The sequence below is a fragment of the Callithrix jacchus genome, chromosome 14 (genome assembly GCF_049354715.1).
Source record: "Callithrix jacchus isolate 240 chromosome 14, calJac240_pri, whole genome shotgun sequence".
Classification (NCBI taxonomy): domain Eukaryota; kingdom Metazoa; phylum Chordata; class Mammalia; order Primates; family Cebidae; genus Callithrix; species Callithrix jacchus.
Genome location: NC_133515.1, coordinates 95,208,976 through 95,230,744, shown reverse-complemented (window position 1 = coordinate 95,230,744; position 21,769 = coordinate 95,208,976). Strand labels below are relative to the sequence as shown.

General features: G+C 43.5%; 1 protein-coding gene across 3 annotated transcripts; it reads right to left on the bottom strand.

Moving 5' to 3' along the window:
- On the bottom strand, nucleotides 1-20,262 carry MATN3 (matrilin 3). Of its 3 annotated transcripts, XM_078348447.1 has the most exons (9): nucleotides 20,000-20,262; nucleotides 14,002-14,568; nucleotides 11,277-11,402; nucleotides 10,083-10,208; nucleotides 8,264-8,389; nucleotides 7,202-7,327; nucleotides 4,437-4,562; nucleotides 1,323-1,433; nucleotides 1-196 (listed from the first exon to the last, which is right to left on the bottom strand). In XM_078348447.1, the coding sequence occupies exons 1-9, from the start codon at nucleotides 20,223-20,225 to the stop codon at nucleotides 141-143; spliced, it is 1,590 nt and encodes a 529-aa protein (XP_078204573.1). In that variant the 5' UTR covers nucleotides 20,226-20,262; the 3' UTR covers nucleotides 1-140. The 3 variants fall into 3 exon arrangements, with proteins under 3 accessions (XP_078204573.1, XP_054101156.2, XP_054101155.2); XM_054245180.2 differs by lacking the exon at nucleotides 1-196 and having other exon boundaries at nucleotides 1,180-1,433; XM_054245181.2 differs by lacking the exons at nucleotides 1-196; nucleotides 11,277-11,402 and having other exon boundaries at nucleotides 1,177-1,433.
- Between the last annotated feature and the right edge of the window lie 1,507 nt (nucleotides 20,263-21,769).

Here is a 21,769-nt window from a genome sequence, read left to right as displayed (position 1 = left end):
TTATCCAGTAATATTCAAGCATTAATACAGGTTATGGCAAATTATTAGCAGGAACATTGGCAATAACAGGTGTGCAAAAGAATGCATGAATATGAAGTATACCAAGCTGTCCACATTTCCAGGTGAAAAATTGGAGCAATTTAACGATGCATTTGTCCATATTCATTTACTTTCAACTTCTCCAAAATATCATCAAGTGGCAAGTTGTTAAGGCCAATACCGTTTATTTTTACATGTTAGAAAATATAAACACACTTTCAGACACTTCAACACAAGATAAAATAATTATGTCCTGTGATAAGCGAAAAAAAAGAGCAAAACTTTTCTCACCACAAGTTGAATTCAATCTGAAAGTCAAAAATGCTATTCTTCAGAGATCACAGTAAAAGTAGACCACAGCAGTGGCCTTCAAATGTTTTTGCTCATATAAAATTTAATTGGAGCGGCATCTTCGTGGGAGGGATGGGAGAAGCAATGTTTATGAAGTCTTGGTTAAAGGGATTGTTGGATTGTCCCTTTGTTTGGCTCTCTCAAGATTCTACTTTTGTAAGAAATGCACCTGACTAGATCTAGGATAAGTCAGAAATATGCCTTTCTTATGTAAAGTTAGGAGAATGGTGATGCCGAAATGAGAGATGAGAAAAGAAAATGCCAACTGATTCCAAGTAGCGTCTTAAGCAAGTGAAAGATTTGTAAATTGATTCTTTGAAACTATCTGTACCTCCCTTAAAAGTCTCTGCAGATGCCTAGATTACCACAAACTGAATTCCACTCCTCTGAGGTACGTAGGAACAGAGTTGTAAACTTGAACTGTTCTGATAAACTTTTCCAGAGTTACTCCTTTGGAGAAAGAACTGATTTTGAATGTTTGTGAGGTTGTATCACGTTACATTTTAAAATCTGCTTTTTGACCACTTGGCTAGTCAAAGTGTACAACTGTGTGTAATCTGAGATGTCACACCCCATTTATCAGCTGACTTGCTTTGTACATATACAGATTCTGAACTAAGCCATATTAAGGAATCATTAGCATAAATATTCTATCTGTTATGTAAGAGCATCATTAGGAGCTGTATATACAGTTATGGAAAAGCACTAGGGAACGAAATAGGCAGCTTTTATGTGTAAATATTGAATGAGTGCAACAGTCTATTAAACCATGAGAAAAGAACTCTAAATTTTCTTAAGTTGTATATTACTGCTGCTCATATTAAACCTTAACAAGCCAGTCACTTGCCTGTGGAATGTCTTAAAGTGTTTGGCTCAATTGTAGTACCTAGGTTGGCTCCAGGCAGAAGCATAAAACCTTCCAGAAAGGATATGTTTAGTGTTCAGTCTCTGAAGATACGAGCTGACCTTATCTTGGAATGCCAGTGTAGCTTCACATCCACAAGCATCTTCAGTGGAAACAAGTCTTCGTGCTTCCTCAATCACTGAAGACAATGACAGTACACAAATATACTATGTAGGAATAGCTATCTAGGAATCATAACAAATCAGGAAATCCACAATCAAATATTTCCACCATTAAGACCTACCAAAGTGCATTTTCCAAGAGGTAAAGGAATATATGAACAAACAAAAAGATGAGAAAATACTTATTATCACAGAAAAATTTATCTTAGGAGACATTGACAAAAATGTTTATAATTGTCAAGCTAAGTGATGCTTAAATGAGGGTTCATGATTTTCTTTCCTATACTTTTGTGATTGCCAGAAATTATTCATGATATAAAGTAAATTTAGAAAAACATGGTTGATATGGGTGGGGCAAGGATATAGAGATGAGACAGTGTTCATGTAATGCTATGTAATTAAGAAAATGGGCCTGGTACAGTGGCTTATTCCTATAATGACAGCACTTTTGGAGGCTAAGGCAGAAGGATTGCTTGAGGCCAAGTTTGAGACCACCCTGGGTAACAAAGCAAGGCCCTGTCTCTACAAAAAAGTAAAATAGTTAGCCAGGCATAGTGGCACACACCTGTAATCCCAGCTACTTGAAAGGCTGAGATGGAAGGATCACTTGAGCCCAGGAGTTCAAGGCTGCAGTGAGCCACGATCACACCACTGCACTCCAGCCTGGGTAACAGAGTAAAACCCTGTCTATTAAAAGTAAATAAATACAACTAGGACAATAGTCCTCTTTTTGTGTGGCCAAAATATATCAAAGATGAAAACAAGGCTCAGGCGCAGTGGCTCACGCCTGTAATCCCAACACTCTGGGAGGCCGAGATGGGTGGATTGCTTGAGGTCAGGAGTTTGAGACCAGCCTGGACAACACAGCGAAACCCTGTCTCTACCGAAAATACAAAAATTAGCCGGACATGGTGTCATGCACCTGTAATCCTATCTACTTGATCGGCTAAGGCAGGAGAATTGCTTGAACTCTGGAGGAAGAGGTTGCGGGGAGCTAAGATAGCACCACTACACTCCAACCTGGATGACAGAGTGAAACTCCATCTCAAAAAAAAACAAAAAAAAAAAAGATAAAAACTAGGTTAAGTCCTGATTTCCTGTAGAGGACTGTTATTCTATTGAATGGTTTGAAGTGAGAGTCTTAGTTCTTAACAATAAATACTTTGGAACTAAAAATTCAGGTTTGTATTGACATTTAATCAAATATGAGAGGTGATAAAAGTAACTCCTATTTCTTTCTGTAATTCAGTGAGGCAGCTATTCCTATTCAGTATCAGGGCTCCTCCTAAAGTTGTGAGTAGAAATAAGAGTAACTTCCCAGGTCTGAAGACTGGTGTATCATTTTCCTATGGAGTAATGCTCCATAGGAAAGGACCTGAGGACAGGAAATGGTCCTTTGCTGCAATATTTTTACTCTAACATTTTACAAAGATCCAATATAGGGATGGGAGATCACAAATGCATTAAATGTAATCTATCATCTATCCACCTGTCTAAACCCTATTGAACCTTTTAGAGACAGCCAGCCCAAATCCCATCTTAGTTAATCAGTCAATAAACCAGGAATTAACTACTGAATATCAACTACATTTCCAGCATCCCTGTACCCATAAGATGAGTACTTATAATACTTGTTCAGCGTCTGTCTTGCCTGATAGACTCTAAGTTCTCTGAGGGCATGGGCTCAGTGGGATATTCTAATTAAAACACTTCATAGAAAATTATAGACCTGGGGGTTGTAGCAAAATTGAAAATGGAGAAATGGTGCTTATAATAGCACCAGAAAGAATAAGATAGTTAGGAATAAATATTTTTTAAACTGCAAGACTTGTACACTGAACACTACAAAATAATTTTGAAAGAAATTAAAGAAGACCTAAAAAAAAAAAAAAAAAAGGACACACCACATTAATGGAACGAAAGACTCTTAAAATGGCAGTACTCCCCATATGGATCTCTAGATTCAACACAACATAGCTATCCAGTGCCCCAGCATCATTTGTGAAAAAGACTGTTCTTTCCCTTATCAAATGGTCTTAGTACCCACTACCCAACTTAAGACTTAAAACAGTATGAACACTGTTATACAGACATCATTTAGACAGCAAAATGATAGAAAGTATTTACAATAAGTAAAAACAAAAAATACCTTATGAAGAGTTCCTATGAATCAATAAGAAAAATACAAATAACCCAATTGAAAAATACAAATAACCCAATTGAAAAATACAAATAACCCAATTGAAAAATACAAAAAGGACATGAATAGCATTTCCAAATATGGAACTCAGTGACCAACAAGCATAGGAAGAGATGCCTCACCTCATTAGTAACTGGGAAATGAAAAAAATCCACTACATTGGCAGAAATTTAATTCAACAAAACCAAATGTTACCACAAATGTGGTTCTTGGATTCTGACAAGCAAAAGCATTGAGGGGAGAGTGGAAACAAGTGAGTGCAGGGCATGCTCCTGGACCATCAAACAGCCTACTGTGGCTGGACCATAGGACGCAGGCAGAAGCAGCAAATCTGGGGGCAAATAGAGGAGAAAAGTTTTAAAAGCCAGGATGAGACAAGCAGTTCCCACAGGCTGGGGGGCGTGGGTGATGGGCAGTTATTGTTTCATGGGTAGAGTTTTGGTTTGAGATGATAAAAGATTCTGGAGATGGATAGTGGTGATTGTTGCACAACAGTGTAAATGTACTTAATGCCACTGAACTGTACACTTGAAATAACTGAAATGGTACATTTTATGTATATTTTACCACAATAAAAAAATCCAGACCTAGGCAGAAGGTTTAATTAGAAAGAAAAATGTGAAAAAAAAGAGAGAAGACAAAGAGATCATGGAGGGTAGGCTGCCTGGTGGAGTATCACTGTTTTATTCTGTAGACCAGTGGAGAATACTGGAGAATTCTGACAAGGAAAAAAAATCACAACTGTGCCTTAGAAAGAAAAAAGCTTGCTCCTGGAAAATTCTCAAACCAAAGGAAATTGCCTTAAAGGGCTGGTCCTCACCTGAGCATGTTTTCTTGTCCTCATTCAAGGTGTAGCCAGGATAACAATCACAGTGGTAGGATGTGGCCCCATCACTAACACAAATGTGCTGGCAACCATGAGAGCCTAGGGCACACTTGTCACGGACTGACCGCAAATGGTGCAGGAAAAAAAATATTCACGCGTTAATTAAATAGAAAAGTAAACATAAACATCTGAGAGAAGAAGCTTCCATTTGGTCCCCGCAAGTGCTGACAATCAACCCATCAGTAGTCAGCAGCAGGCCCCATGCTGCAGGAGCAAGCCTGTTTTCTCTTCCCATACCTCTCATCCCTTTGGCCTCACAGCACACACGCTCCTTTCCTTTTTATCTCTCACAGATATCTAAGGGTGCCTTTTCTTTTTTTTTCTACCCACAGCACTGGGCAGCACTGAGTCTTGACTCTATTCCAGAACTTACTTCCAGCCTTTCCTGACGACCCCCAATGCTCCCAGCATCCCCAGCTCTCATGGATCATCATCATCATCACCACCAAAAATAATGTTTTAGGGACCTAATCATAAATGGAGCTCAGTTTGATGCTGCACCAAAAGCTCTATATTGACCAAGTGCCTGCCTTCATAGCTTACAAAGTGGAACAGAAAGCACTGACCTGGAGACACACGCGCACACACACAAGTACAGATGGGGAAATAATACCACGTTAGTAATTATGATGTGTATGCTTAGAGAGCAAAGTACTTACTATCTATCGCAAACAAATAACATTTCAGGGACAAACGCAGTTTGCCCAAGTTTGAAGGGAGAGCAGAGCAAATTGCCATCCTTGTCCCATGTTCAGACTGGCCTAGGACAACTAAAACAGCAATTCTCCTTTAAAACCCAGAAAGGCTTCCTGGAAGACACAGGTTCCTCCTCTGCCATTGCAGGAACCAAAATAGTTCTTTATTTCCTTCTAATTTTCCTCTTAAATGTCATTTCATGTGCAGGACTTGCGTGGCTCACTAGTGCCTAAAGAATAGCATTGTGTGAAATGCATGGCACCATACAATCTATACATAAAGTGCCTTTCCAACCTTAACATGGCTATTCCTTTTCAGTGCTACAATTTAGATTTGTTATCAGCAAAATGCCTTATAGCAGGGTGTTTCATTTTTTCCCCCTCATTCCATCTTAGTACCCACTCTACAGGTAAGAAATGGACATGCTTCCAGCCCCTGGCCCTGATCTAGGGCTCTACATTTAATTTACTTGCCTTCCTACCACTAGCAAGGGAAAAGCAGACCATTAGAAGGGATCTGCTCCATAGTATGTTGTATGTTTCCTACCTTTATAGCAATATTCACTATTCCTTCTTTCCTTTTTTTTTTTTTTTTTTTTTTTTTTTTTTTGAGATGGAGTCTCACTCTGTTGCCAGGCTGGAGTGTAGTGGCACAATCTTGGCTCACTGCAATCTCCACATCCCAGGTTGAAGCAATTCTCCCGCCTCAGCCTCCTGAGTAGCTGGGACTACAGGTACACACCACCACACCCAGCTAATTTTTGTATTTTTAGTAGAGACAGGATTTCACCATGTTGGCCAAGATGGTGTCGATCTCTTGACCTTGTGATCCACCCACCTCGGCCTCCCAAAGTGCTGGGATTATAGGCGTGAGCAACTATGCCTAGCCATTCACTATTACTTTAATATGTATAAATAGGCCAGGCACAGTGGCTCACACCTGTAATCCCAGCACTTTGGCAAGCGAAGGCAGGTAGATTGCTTGACTTCAGGACTTTGAAACAAGCCTGGGCAAAATGTCAAAACCACATCTCTACAAAAAATACAAAAATTAGCCAGGTGTGGTGGCATGTGCCTGAAGTCCTAGCTACTCAGGAGGCTGAGGTGGGAGAATCGCTTGAGCCTGGGACGTGGAGGGTGCAGTGAAGCCGAGATCCCACCACTGCACTCCCGCCTGGGTGATAGAGGAGACCTTTTCTCAACAAAGAGAAGAAAAAAACAAATATATACTAACTTTCCCACTAGTGTATCTTCTGTTCCTCTTTGCTGTCTTGTGCTTTGTACACTAAGTATGGCTTAGGGGTTAAGAGCCTATGTAAGCACCAGAGCAAGTACCTGGGTTCAAACCCTGGCTCTGCTACTTACTAGCCAAGTAACCATGGGCAAGTTACTTAATCAGTTTCCTCCTAAAGCTGCTGTGAGTACTAAGCGGCATTACTGTAGCTAAAATGCCTAGAACCCCGCATGGCCTACAGTAGGCATTGAAGAATATGGGCTGCTGGCATCTGGGAGTATTGTCTGTCTTAACTGAAAATTTTCTTTGATGTATGTTTTTAAAAAATAAACTGCTTCACTTTATTCCATACTATCTGTTAGTCTGAATGGAAATCTGTTTTTGGTTTGTTTGCCCAGGTCTTCAATGTTCCTGGCAGCTTAAGGTACCAACTGGGACACTTGCCACTAGTTTGAGAAGTGCAGCCATAGGTGAATCCTCTACACCCAACTTTCTTAGTCATCCTGCCCTGAACGAATAAATTAGCTCAAGCCAGTCCCCTGCCAGTGCCACTTTGCTCTTCTCTCAATTGAAACCCTCACTATCCTTCAAGACCCAACACCACATTCACAGATGCCTGCCTCCCCAGCCTCGATAGCCCTTAGTGTCCATCAGTCCTCTCCCTGGCTCAGTTTCTGCTTTCAGAAGGAGCTGGCTGTCTGCTGGTGAGTTACAAGTTGGTTTCACTGTAAAAGACCCAAATATGAAAGAATTTGTTGAGTAGATCTTACCTGAACATGTTTTTTTATCTGCATTCAGAGTGTAGCCCTCATAGCATTCACAGTGATAGGAACCTGTTCTGTCATTCACACAAATGTGCTGACACCCATGGGCACCCAAAGCACATTTGTCTTGAGCTGTGAAACAAAAATTCACCAATGTTTAAGTTACTCAGAGGCAGAAACTGATGCTTCTTTATATGCTCACAATGCTTAGTGCCATACTGGGAACAAAGTAGGTACCTAGTACTTTTTATTGGTTTCCTTTTTTTTTTTTTTTTTTTAAGCAGGGGGGACTTAGTGACATGCCATTTCCCTTTGTTTATCTTGAAGTCTCTATCTCTTCAAGGGAGAGGAAAATATACATCAAATCTAAAACACATTCCATATGCCAAAGCTAAATGCCACCTTGAGAGCTTGGAATTTCTCTCAGAAGTTTTTTTACATTTATAAATGCCACCCTGTCCTGCCAGTAAGTTTAAATCAAATTAATGAGGATTAACAGCACTGGCATGGGGTCATTGGCCAACGTATAAGGCTTAGTTTCACTGATGATTGATCATCTAGAAACTGCCAGAGAGTGACTGGCCTCAAACTTACTGGAAGATCTGTGTGGGTCTAATTCAGGCATTCACAAAGTCTTCTTTACTAAAATCGCCCAGCTTTAAGATTAACACTACAGGAAACTTCCAGGCCAAGTTTTAACTGGAAAAAGATCAGTTCATCCTATCACACCAAATCGTTACTGTCCAACTGACTTCCATCAAAATTTCCTCTTTGCTTAAAAGTGCTCAGTGTACAGAACTATAAAATTTTCCTGGATAAGGACCCTACATTTAATTACTTTTCTCATACCCCCCACTCCCTATTTCCCAGTAATATTCTGAAGTAATCTATGTTTGCTCCAGTGAGCTCACCACCCTCTGAGCAATGTGTACCTTCATCTAAAACTGCGGTAGCATGTCTGAACCTTGATTTCTTAAGTTACCTTTAAGAACCTCTTTGCTGATGAGTTGCAAGTTGGTTTCACTGTAAAAGACCCAAGTATGAAAGAATTTGTTGAGTGGATCTTACCCGAACATGTTTTTTTATCTGCATTCAGAGTGTAGCCCTCATAGCATTCACAGTGATAGGACCCCGTTCTGTCATTCACACAAATGTGCTGACACCCATGGGTACCCAAAGCACATTTGTCTTGAGCTGTGAAACAAAAATTCAGGAGAAAAGAAATAAAAGGTGGAAGACTCTTTTATTACCCATGGATAGAAACCTTATTTCCAGCTAGCAACATATGAGGAAAACTTACTGGCAACTATTCAAAGCCATTGGCGCTGTTTTTTCTAACTAGAAGTTAACTGAGTTAAATGAAATCCTGCACATACAATAATTATTCTCTGACCTTCCCCAATTTCTTCTCAAAATCATCACTATTGAGTTTTTACAACCTAAGTATCTCATAAATACTTTTTTTTTTTTTTTAAGACGGAGTTTCGCTCTTGTTACCCAGGCTGGAGTGCAATGGCGTGATCTCGGCTCACCGTTCCTCCGCCTCCGGGGTTCAGGCAATTCTCTTGCCTCAGCCTCCTGAATAGCTGGGATTACAGGCACGCGCCACCGTGCCCAGCTAATTTTTTGTATTTTTACTAGAGACGGGGTTTCACCATGTTGACCAGGATGGTCTCCAGGATGGAGACCAGGTGGATCTCCTCGTGATCCACCCACCTCGGCCTCCCAAAGTGCCGGGATTACAGGCTTGAGCCACCCACCGGGCCCGGCCCCTCATAAATACTTTCTAAAGCATTCCTTTAGACTTATTATACTTATCCCAACTCAGAGGGATACCAACAGTTGTGTGACTAATTATACTGGATTCAGAAAGACATAGAAATAGAGTTTGAAGAAATTGTAGTTCAACCCTCTCCTATTTTTAAAATGAGAGAAAGGAGCCCAAGGGAGACCAATGGATTCAGAGCAGCATAAGAACTCAAGACTCATTCAATGCACTTTCCTCTGTACTGATATACTTTTAACTATATTTTATTTTTAAACTTTTGAGATAATTTCAGATTTATAAAAAAGTTGCAAAAACAGTGCAAAAATTCCTGTACTTCACCCTGTTTCCCCAAACAGTAATTTACATAACCATAGTATGATTATCAAAGTAGAAATTAACGTTGATAGACTATGATTTACAAATCTACAGACTTTATTCAACTGTTGCCATGAATGCCTTTTTTTCTGGTCCAGGACCCAATCCACAATTCCACGTTGCATGAAGTTTCACATGTCCTCCAATCTGGGACACTTCCTAAGTCGCTCTTTGTCTTTTACGACTTTCACACTTCTGAAAAGCACTGGGAAACTATTTTGTGAACTGAGAACGTCTCTCAGGTTGGGTTTTTCTAACGTTTCCTCATGATCCTGAATTTTTAACAAGAATACTACAAGTGTGCTGTTGTGTCCACAGTATTGAGCCCAGCATGTCAGGTCATTCATAATGTCACTATGTGTCATCACTGATGTGAACTTTGATCACTTGGTTAAGCTGATGTCTGCCAATTTCTCCACTATAAAGTTACTGTCTTTCCCTTTGTAAGCAACAAGTACATCGTGGGTTGTTATGTGATTCAACCTACTAAATTGTCTGTAGCATTTGGGAAGGATTGTTCAGGCTGGGCACAGAGAAGGAAATGAGCAACACATTTATATGTTTGGGTGGAGATACATATATGTTACCATTTCTAACGTTTAGATAAGACTTAGAAATGGGAAAAGCTCAAGGTACCGAAAGAGGAAAACACACCTACTTCTCAGTCAGTGTGACCTGCCCTTCCATCACTGGGTACGTAGGCAGATAGCTAAACAGCAATAGGAAAGATTCTCCCTCACTTACCTGAACAAGTTTTCCTGTCTTCATTCAAGGTATAACCTTCATAGCATTCACAATGATAAGAGCCACTTCTGTCATTCACACAGACGTGCTCACATCCATGGGTGTTAAGAGCACACTTATCAAGAGCTATGAAAAGATGATTGAGACAAAGGTAAATGCATGCATGGCAGCAATAAATAATTATGGGCCATGCCACTTACACACACACAGAGAGAGAGAGAGAGAGAGAGAGAGAGAGCGCTAATAAAACAAGGGAGGGGTGGCTGGGAGTTGGGAATCAACCCTTTGGTCTTGGCTCTTTCACTGACATACCCTGTAACATGGGTAAGTTTTCTCCTTTCTGTCCATCTCAATTTCATTATCTATAAAATTAAACTATCTCTAAGTTTTCTTTCTCCCAAAAACTTTTTTCTGGAATTAAAAAAAAAAATCTAATTCCCATTCCTCATTGACTCCATATACGGATCTACGTACCAGACCAGTGAGTACCCCTCTAACTTCCCTACTTCTTCTAGATTCCATGAGCATCTATGACTATAGAGAGGAAGAGAGTAGCTTGTGTGTAATTCAATAAAATCCAGGAAAAATTCCAAATCCTCAAGAGGACTAAGAATCTTGGACCTTTTCTTTTCCCCCTTTCTTTTTTGCTTTTGTTTTTTATGAGACAGGGTCTCCCTCTGTCATGCAGTGGCATTATCATAGCTCACTGCAGTCTTGACCTCCTGGTCTCAAACAATCCTCCTGCCTCAGCCTCCCAAGTAGCTGGGACTATAGGCATGCACCACCACATGTGGCTAATTTTTTAAATTTAATTTTTGTAGGATGGGTGTCTCACTGTGTTGTCCAAGCTAATTTCAAATTAGGCCTCAAACTGTCCTACCATCTCAGCCTCCCCAAATGTGGAAATTATAGGCATGAGCTACCGCACTCAGCCTGGACCTCTTTCTTAGCAGCCTTTTCTCCTATGATTTTATTTAAAACTTAAAAGATATGGAAATAAGCTGATTTACATATCATTTCACTTTCCTCCCTAAGCTCCTTTTCAGGGAAAACTGCTGATGAACAACAGTAAACCAGGCAAAAGGCAGCTAAGTAAAAAGGGGTCAGAGAGTCAAAGCACAAGGCCAGTCCAAAACCTGGAGCACAGGTTCCCCAGTAATTTGATTCAGTCATGGCCCCCTACGCAGGCCTCACCTGAACATGTTTTCTTGTCAGCATTCAAGGTGTATCCTTGGCTACACTCGCAATGGTGCTTGCCCTCCCCATCACTGATGCAGACGTGCTGGCACTGATGCGTTCCGAGCATGCACGGGTCCAGCGCTGTGCAGAGGAAGTTCAGAACCGTCAGCACTGACACTTAGGAGACATCTCAGATACTTTCTCCCAGGTCAGATAGACATTGCTCTCCAGGTTCCTTTCCCAGTCTATCTTTACTTCACTATAAAAATTGGCTGTTTTCTACCTCTGGCTTATTAGCAATGCTACTCTTAAACTAGAAATGTTACTAATTTAAAAGTACACTTCTTGCTATATAGATTTTCTCAAAGGAGAAAGGGAGTTTGAAATTTGGAACTGAAGCCAAACACTTACACAGGCCAGGCAATTGATGTTTTATTTGGCTTATCCACCTCCCTATGAAGAAAATATTTGTGCTTCCCCACCACAAGAAATGGAAGAACAATAATATACAGCCTGAAGTGCTACAAGCTAGTTGTCCCACTGTAGCCAGAATCTGATTTCCAAGAGTTCTATAGTCTATGTCTAAACAGAATTCTCACACAAGCATAGGACTAAGTCTAGAACCAACTCACAGGTGGGCAGTGGTATATATGGTCGAGGGCAATTCAGGTAACTGTTTTCTGAATATGTAAGATGGGTGAACTCATCCATACGCTAAATCCATAATGAATTCATATGTTAATACAAACAGGTAAAAAGAAAAGGAAGATCAAAATAAATGAGATTACATTAGCTAAACTACATCTCCATATTTTTGCTCCTGGAGTGATTTATGTCTCATTGGATATTTTTTTTCTAATGGCCTGTTTTGAAAGATGAATCAATGAATTAAGTCATTTCTGAGAAACCAAGGAGGCCTGTTGGAGGAGGCTGGCCCTCCTATGGCAGGTAACCCAGCCTCCACTGCCCTTGGCAACAGGACAAGGCTAATATTTTCCCAAGAAGGGCCTTTTCATGCAATGATCTTTCCAAGCAGTTGACTACCACAAGCTGCCCCTCAGTCTTTTTTCCATAGAGAGGACATTTTTCTCCCAGAACAGGCAGATCTTTTGTACCAGAAGGAAAAGATTGCCACTCACCACTTGTTACTTTATAGCCTTTGAAGCCCACCCCCAGGTGCTAGCTTTGAAACCCAACTTTGCCACAGACCAGCATGTTGATGGAAAAGCTCTCACCCACAAGCATGGAGTGGGAGGGTGATTTCCTGGGAGAAAGAAAGCCACTTTCTTTTTGGAAGCCAATGAATGCCAAGTAGATGCTACCAAAGCCAGTGATGGCTTGTGAAAGCCTAGTGTCCTGGGACAGGAAAGACAAGGGGATCCCAGCCAAGTTTGGCTGCAATGAGGCCAAACTTCATCCCAGACCAAGACTTCATCCCCCTTTTCCTGACAAACCGTTTATGGCTGGGTTTCGCATTAACTTAGATAAAAAGTCTCTTTGAAATTTACAATTGTAATTAATTATTGGTTCATTTGTTTGTTTCACTCCCACCCCCAGATTGTTACATGATGGTAGGGAGGGATTACTTTAATTTTTGTACCATCAGAGATCAACAAATGCATGCATGGAACAAATTATATTGCAAAAAGGTATCTCTGTTTAAAAATTCGCCTGAACTAGAAATTTGTCCACAACTGCTTGGATATTCACATACAGGCATCAGAAGATTATTTCCAGATGATAAAAAATAAATCATGAGTCCCACAAATCATAATTCTGACCAGTGAGTAAAAATAAGCTCCAGCATTAAATGGATCTGTATTCCTAGATTTGATCAATTTATGCCAAAAAGTCCAATAAAATTAGCATATTCTTATTCAAATTCCATCCTAAATGATGGAGGGAGTAGCAGAGTAACAGAATGATTTCTTAAGATCATCTTGCTTTCCTTCAAGTGCACTGAAACCCTAAACTGCCTGGTCCCTGAATCCTGTTGTTCAACAAAGAGTAATCAGATAAAGGGCCCAATCTGAAAACAAGAGCGTTCACTAACTGTGCGCTCGGGCTGACGGTGACGTTGGAATAGAGGCCTGCTGACTCCCAAGGACAGATGCTGCTCCCTGCCTTCTACAGGAGAACAAACAGAGTTCTGTTAGATCTAGAGATGGTAAAACTAAAAAAATATGTATCAGGGGAAAAAAATGTAGTGGTGGGGCAGAGAGGGCAGGAGAGTTTTGTTTTTCCTTACCCTTACAGGGAACAGCGGGGTCATTTATCCTGGATGTTTGCAGACCTTCACAGTTCTAACGCAAACATGAAGATTTTATGAGGAAACCAACTTCCATATAATACAGCTCTATATTCCTAAACCACCATCGTGTGCTTAGGTTGGTCACATGTGCACGCGCACGCACACACACACACACGCACACACGCACACACACGCGCACACACACACAGACACGCACACGCACAGACACGCACACACACACGCACACACACAGAGACACGCACACACACACACACAGACACGCACACACACGCGCACGCGCACACACACACACGCACACACACACACGCACGCACACACACACGCGCGCACACACACACACACACACTGGATATATTTAAGTTTTTCATTAAATTTCCACCAAAAAAGAAAATAAAACTATTTTCTCTGGGTATATAATGTCTGAATATAACATCCTTTCTAGTTGGAAGCAACGACTGACCAACTTACCACAAAAGGTTTCCTGGAATCTAGAGGACAGTTTCTCAATGACCCCATAGGTCTCCACATAGAAAACATGCTCCTCTAGGGGCTCACTGGCCATCATCTTGAGGGACTCCATGTCTGCCCGGTCCACGCCTACAGCATAGAGCTCAATACCAGAAGCTCGGGCCCGAGCCGCCACCTCATTCACCTGGTCCTGGGGCCTCCCATCTGTGACAATAATGGCCACCTTAGGAACATTAGAGGAGGGCCCTCGAGCACCTGCCTCCAATGTGAAGGCTTCATCCATTGCTGTCTGGATGGCCAGGCCTGACATGGTGCCTGTTGACAAGGGTGTGATTCGACCCACAGCCTGCTTCAGGGACTGCTTATCTGTGTAGGCCTGGAGTTGGAACTCAATCTTCACGGTGCTAGCATAGTTCACTACTGCCACCCGTGTGTCGGCCGGCCCGATGTCCAGAGTGTCGATTATCCGGGAGACGAAAGTTTTTACTTTGGTGAATTCCAGGGGCCGTACGCTACGAGAACTATCAATGATAAACACCAGGTCCAAGGGCCTGCTCTTGCAAACACCTGCAAAAGACCAAGCAATGATCAGACCACAGTTAGAAATGCAATAATCCTCACTTCCAGAGAACTCTGGGATTCCAGGAGGCCAGGCAAAGCAGCATCTCCTGACCCCAACATCACCACGCCTGTGACCTCCAAGACCATCTTCCCTTTCGGTATTGAAAGCACCAAGGACTTCAGAACTCTGTGGTGAGAATTCACCTAGAGATGTGAAGTTTCCCCAAATACCTCACCTGCAGGCTGGCTGAACCCTGAAATTTCACTTAGAACCTCATCCCTCTGCTTAAACTTTTGTTCCCAAGGGCCCTCAAGATTGCTGAGAAATAATGGATTCTAAACATTTCTTAAGCACCTTGGCTATCTGGAGACAATTGGACAACGTACCCCTGAACCATGTAAAAGGCTCTGGGCCCTCAGGGACAGACTCACTGCAAACCACTGTGCCCAGGCCTCAGGCAGTGACAGTCTGAGGCAAGGCACTCAGGGGCTCTTCTGGTGGCCCCTTTCTTGTACTACACTTCTAAGGGGGTGAGAACTGCTCCAGAATCCCTGAATCTTCCCTCTATCTGACCATCATTTCTGTTTAGTGAATTTGGGGGCCCACTAGAGCCCTGAGCTAATTAAAAGTAGAAAGAGGGATGCCAACTTAATCTTAGATCTGTTTAATCTTAATCCCATCTGTTTAGTCCACTTCCAACTTCGTGAGCATGTCTTGTAAGAAGCAGGGATTGTGATCTGGTATCTACCCTACTGTGCCATCAAACTCTCTTGGTCATCTCTCTTTCACTTATTCATTCACCAAAAACATTTTTTGAGGGCCTACATGTATGAAGCCCTGGAGCTACAAAAATGAATAAACCAGATTCCCCACCTTTAAACAACTTATCTCTTTTCTACACAAAAGTACCTGACATACTATGGTATTACAGTACATTTTAGTGTTGAACTATTCTTTCCCATTCTTTCCTGTTTCTCCCAACCGGTTTGCACACTCTCTCTTCTCAATACAAAAATCAAATCCATAATTCAGGGTGAGATGAGAAAAAAGCCAACCATTAAATTTCTTTTTCTTTTTTTTTTTTTTTGAGACGAAGTCTCACTCTGTCGCCCAGGCTGGAGTGCAGTGGTGCAATCTCAGCTCACTGCAACCTCTGTCTCCCAGGTTCAAGCAATTCTCCTGCCTCCGCCTCCTTAGTAGCTGGGACTACAGGCACACGCCACCACATCCAGCTAATTTTTGTATTTTTAGTAGAGATGGGCTTTTGCCATGTTGACCAGGCTGGTCTTTAACTCCTGACCTCAGGTGATCTGCCCACTCTGGCCTCCCAAAGTGCTGGAATTACAGGTGTGAGCCACTGCGCCCAGCCCTAAACTTCTTTTTCAAGCCTTTTTTTCCCTTCTCACCCAACACATATGCACATGCATCCAGGCATTACACGCATGCAGCCTAAATGGAAGTGAGGTCCTGGGGCATGAGGTGTCACTCAGGGCTCTTTTCTTTCCCAATAAGGAGGCAGAAGTTGATTAAGAAGGTAATTCACTTAGTGAGTAGGAAAAAAGGTAGATTCAAAATTAATGCCTAGACTAAGCAGTTTATAGAAAAAAAGCCTTACCTAGAACAGCCTACCTTATGTCTCTGTCTAGTTTTCTTTTAAAAGCAGAAAAGTATCTTCTTATTTTTAACCTGTTGTTTGGAGGTATTTAAGAAATAGAAAGTTTTCCCTTTCAGTAATGCTTTAGGAATCACCAACTACCAACACATCAACCCTGTGAAGCTGGAGGTGCAGAGGTCGTTTTTATACCCATTTTACAGGTGAGAAACCTGAGGTTCAAGGAGGTGTGAAACTAGAAAGTGGTAGAGCATGGACTGGACTCCAGGCTTCCAGACTCCCAGCCCCTGGGGGCTTGCTACTGAATCCCAGTCACTTCTCTCTGAGACAACATTTTCCTCCACAAAAATCAATATTCTCTTATGTATTTAGTAAACATCCTGCATGTTGACTTTGAGCCACCGCCCTGAAATATGCTGTATGTCATGTATTTAGTTAAGTCAAAAGGAATTAAAGCCAGGCACAGTGGCTCACGCCTGTAATCCCAATACTTTGAGAGGCTGAGGGAGAAGGATCACTTGAGCTCAGGAGTTCTAGACCAGCCTGGGAAACATAGGGAGACCTCATCGCTACAAAAAATTTAAAAATTAGCCAGGCATGGTGGCAGGCACCTGTAGTTCCAGCTACTTAGGGGGCTGAGGCAGGAGGATCACTTAAAGCCAGAGAGTCAAGGCTGACGTGAGCTACAATCACACTACTGCACTCCAGCCTGGACAACAGAATGAGATCCAGTCTCTAAAAGCAAAAAAAAAAAAGGAATTAATTAAAGTTCTTTCTTTATTTAAAATAACCAACTCCAGCAGCCATAAAAAAGCATGAGTTCATGTCCTTTGGGACATGGATGAAGCTGGAAGCCATCATTCTGAGCAAACTAACACAGGAACAGAAAACCAGACGTCGCATGTTCTCACTCATAAGTGGGAACTGAACAATGAGAACACATGGACACAGGGAGGTGAATATCACACACCAGGACCTGTTTGGGGACGGGGGCTAAGGGGAGAGAGAGCATTAGGACAAATACCTAACGCATGTGAGGCTTAAAACCTAAATGATGGGTTGATGGGTACAACAAACCTGCAAGTTCTGCATGTGTGTCCCAGAACTTAGAGGTTTGAAAAAGAAAAAAGATCTGAATAGCAAACATTTGTCATCCATTGTCTCTAAGGTTAGCCACTGTAAGACTTCGAAAGAACCTTGGTCTCTACAATCTTTTATCTTAACCTGAACATTTCCTTTCTGTGGATCCCAGGTCTTTAGACAAACTCAACGGTCAACCAGAAAATGTTTAAATTTTCTTACAGCCTGGAAGCCCCACCACTACCAGCTTTGAGTTGTCCTACCTTTCTGGACCAAACCAATGTATTTCTTAAACGTATCTGATTGATGTCTCATGCTTCCTTAAATTGTATAAAACCAAGCTGCACCCTGACCACCTTGGGCACATGTTCTCGGGTCCTCTTGAGGGCTGTGTCACAAACCATGGTCATTCATATTTGGCTCAGAATAAATCTCTTCTAATATTAAATAAATAAAACCTCCAAAATTTTACTTCATTCCTGGAAAGTCCCATAGATCTAGAACTAAGAATAATTATGTTGAAAATCTTTCCTGGAGATGGGTCAGAGTATTTTTGTATAATTAGAAAAAGAAAGGCAGGGTGGCAACATGAAGATATGAACTTTGTAATTGACAGTTCTTTCACCAACACCCAAATGATGTCCTTATAAATATCATGGCTATGTTCTTACAACTAGACATGTATGATTCCTTTCTTCTCCACTTGGTCATTCACACCAAATCCTCTATTTAGGGTGTGATATGCAGAATTAAGCACCCTGAAAAGACATATATGTCCTAATTCCAGAAACATGCTACTTTTATGTGGCAAAGGGCAGAGACTTTGCAGGTGTGATTAAGTTAAAGACCTCCACGTGAGAGGTTATCCTGGATTATTTAGTCAGTCATTGTAATTATGAAGTAGAAGAGGGAGGCAGAGGAAAGAAATGTGAGTAACTCAATGTGAAAATGCCTCAACCTGCTTAGCTGGCTCTGAAGATGGAGGAAAAGGGCCATAAGCCAAGGAACTCAGCAGCCTTCATGCACTGGGAAGGGAAGGGAAATGGATTCTCCCCTAGAGCTCCCGAGAAGAACGCAGCCCTGCTGATGCCTTAATTTTACCCTACTGAGACCAGTGTCAGACTTCTCACTCACAGAACTCTCAGATAATAAATGTATGTTGTTTTAAGCCACAAAATTCATGGGTGATTTGTTACAATGGCCATTGAAAAGTAATACCTGAGGCTTGATCAGGGTGGCAGAACATTCTGTGAACATCTGGTTCCTTCCTGATTGGTACTCACTCAGCATCAATCATTAGTTGTTTTTGAATCTCACTCCCATTTACTAGATAACAGCAATGTGATTCCCAAGAACAAAGAATCTGAATCTCCTAAAATGTTACCAGACTCACAATACTGTCGAGTCCTTGTAGTCCTGCTAGAAATAAAAGCCCATACCAAAGCTCAGAATTTCCGGTTGCTAAAAGGAGAGAAATTGGAAAAGGGTGGAATCTAGCATTTATTAAGATACTATCATTCATGAGCAGGTTCAGACTCCAGCTAATGAACGACCAGTGCAGCTTAGGGGAACACGGCCACCTGGTGCTGAATCTCTCCTTCCTCTTCCAGTCCCATCCCAGAGGGAGGCTGGTCAGTACTAGAGCAAGGTTAACTTCTAGAAGAGAGGCTTTCCTCAATTCCCCACCTGGAGCAAACAGCTACCAGCTGAATCTAACCCTGTGGACCCTGGCACCTCCTGCCTCAGTAGCAATTGCTTTTGCCATTTCAAATCTGCCACTTCAAATACTGGAACTGAGTATTTGAGTCAGGAAAGAGTCCCTTGAACTCCTTCTCAGCTTATCCAGAAAGATGCAGAAGGGGTCAGACAATGCAAATAAGCCTGAGGCATGCAGCCTGGCTGGCCAGATGAGACTGCAGACCCAGAAATGGTCTGGCACAGACTGTCTTTAGCAAGAGTGGAGCTGGGGTTTTTGGAAATAAAGATACAATCTTACGCAAACCATATTAAGAGGTCGGTAGGCTGGGACAGTGGAAAGAGTTTTGCTTGGGATTTTGGAGCCCTCAATTTTACGGTGGGTTCTGACACTGATTCACAGAGTCCCTTCAATTTGATACGCCTCAGTTTCCCCGCATGTGCTGTCAGGGGCTGTGTCAGACGACCTACCCACTTCGCAGCACTAGAAGCTTTGCTCTGGTTCAGGAATCCATCACTGACCAAAGAGATAGAATTGTTCGCCAAAGACCCAGAGTGTCTTGGCCCTGGAGTAACCTGTGGCTCTTCGGGTCTCCTGGTCTCACACCCCCATCCCTTACTTCCAGTATGAGGCAGCCTGAGGGCTGTGGGAGGGGAGGAAGGATCACCCCCTGATATTGGTTGGAGACGGAGGGATTCAAAGAGAACAACGGAATCTCAGGAAGGGTTTGCCGAGGTCAGGATTGGGACGGAGCTGGGCGGCAGCCCCTGCGCTCCCCAGCTGCCCTGTGCTCCTCGCCAAATCACAGGGGAGGCTGCGTGAGTTAGAGCTTCAGGAGACCCACATTCCTAGCCTGGACACATGAGTAATGTTGGGCATCTCCCTCCCCTTCTCTGAACCTCTGCTTCCCCAACAGGATTCAGCCGGGGAAGGGCCTCTTTCTCCCGCTCCACGGTCTGCCCGAGGCCCGCTGCGGAGAGCTTGGGGGATGCCCGGGCCTCTCCTCCTCCGCACATGCTCGCGCGTCCCTCCCGCAGCCAGCCTGTACCTGCGCCGCGGGCGCGGCCGGGCTCGCTGGCCCCTGAAGAGGGCGCGCCGTCGGGAGCCACGGGAGAGGGGCGGCTTCCAGGGCTGCCCCCGGGGCCGCGGGTCCCCAGCCTCCGCAAGCCCAGGCGGGCCACGGGGTCGGGGGCGGCGAGGGGCGGCAGCAGCAGCAGCGGCCAGAGCAGCAGGAGGAGCCCCGGGAGGCGGCGCGCGGGGGCCGGGCGCGGCATGATGGGCTCGGCTGGCCTCGCTGTGTCCGTCGGGGGCTGGGAGCCCACGCAAGGCGCCGATTTAAAGGTCCCGCGGCCTCGGGCCACGCCCGCCCGGCCACGCCACGCCCGCCCCGGGGCCTCGAACGCCAGGCGGGCCCGGGGAACCCCGCCCAAGACCAACAAGGATCCTTGTCCGCGCATTCCAGCGGCAGAAATGGAATGTCTGGGCGAGGCGGCCAGCGGCGCGGTGGTCACCTCCTGCCCCTGCCCTGCGTCCCGAGCCGGCTGCAGCTGGGTGGGCTCGGCTGCCGTCGCAGCCTCCGTCCTCCCAGTCACACCGGGGCGGGAAGCACCCATCCGCGGCCGCAGCCTTCCCTGCCCTCCGCTCTCTCGCCCACCGCAGAGGGGCCTACGCCCCAGGCCCGGGATGGGAAGCCCTGGACTCTGCCTTCCCTTCCGCCCCTGCTTCGCCCGTCTGGGGCTGAAGGTGAAACCCTGCTCCTTGCTCTACATTCCTTTCCTTAGCCGAGTAACCCAAGTTTTGCTGTGGGCTCTTGGTTTAAAAAAAAAAAGAAAAAGAAAAGGCCTCACAGATTCTAGGGGCATGAATAGAAACGCTTTCATCCGAGCTTCAAATATCCACAGACATTTGAACTTATCTTACCAGGAAAAGAAAGTCAAACACACATTCCCCAGAGAGCCGGGTTAGCTGGAAGGACGGCCTGCACCAACACAGGCTTCAAAGGCTCCCCTAGACCCCATTTCCTCTCCGGAAGGGTTACCGTGGTGCAGGGCTGGAGGCTGCCAGGGGACCCCCAAGGAGCTCACTGTCTATGGGAAGGAGATATGCATAAATGCAGTGCCTGCCTATGGGAACGTGGTGGATTTAGGAAAGAGACACTGACTGCCTGCGGAGACCAGGAAGACTTCTAAAACCAGGTGACATTTGAGCTGTCTTAAACCATGACAGTGAGCTCATCTGATCGTCCTATTTCATTATTTTCCCTCTACAAGCCATCCTCCAGGCAGGATCCTAAACCTCGCATCTCATATTTGTACCCCATGTTGGTAGCAGCATTATACACAATAGCCAAGAGGCGGCAGCAACCCGAGTGTCTCTCTTTGTATGAATGGAAAAGCAAAATGCAGTTATCTATGTACAATGGAATACTATTCAGCCTTAAAAGGGAGAAAATTTTGGCATATGCTTCAGCATGGATGAACCTTGAGGATATTATGTTAAGTGAGATAAGCTAGTCACAAAAAGACGTATGATTCCATTTACACGGGGGATCTAGAGTAGTCAATTCATAGAGACAGAAAGAATGATGGTTACCAGGAGGTGGGGTGGGGAGTTGTATAATGATCAATGACACTGGGCAGTGATAGTCACGCTGAGGGAAACTGTCACTCAATTCTCAGTGAGAACTCACCAATTTAGAAGGACCTTAGGAGAAACGAGAAGTTTGTAAAAATGGGAAGAAGACACTAAGAAATTTGAAAGAAGCTATGCCAAGAAGAGAAGAGACTGGTAAACACAGTATTTGCAAGCTCTGGTGAAC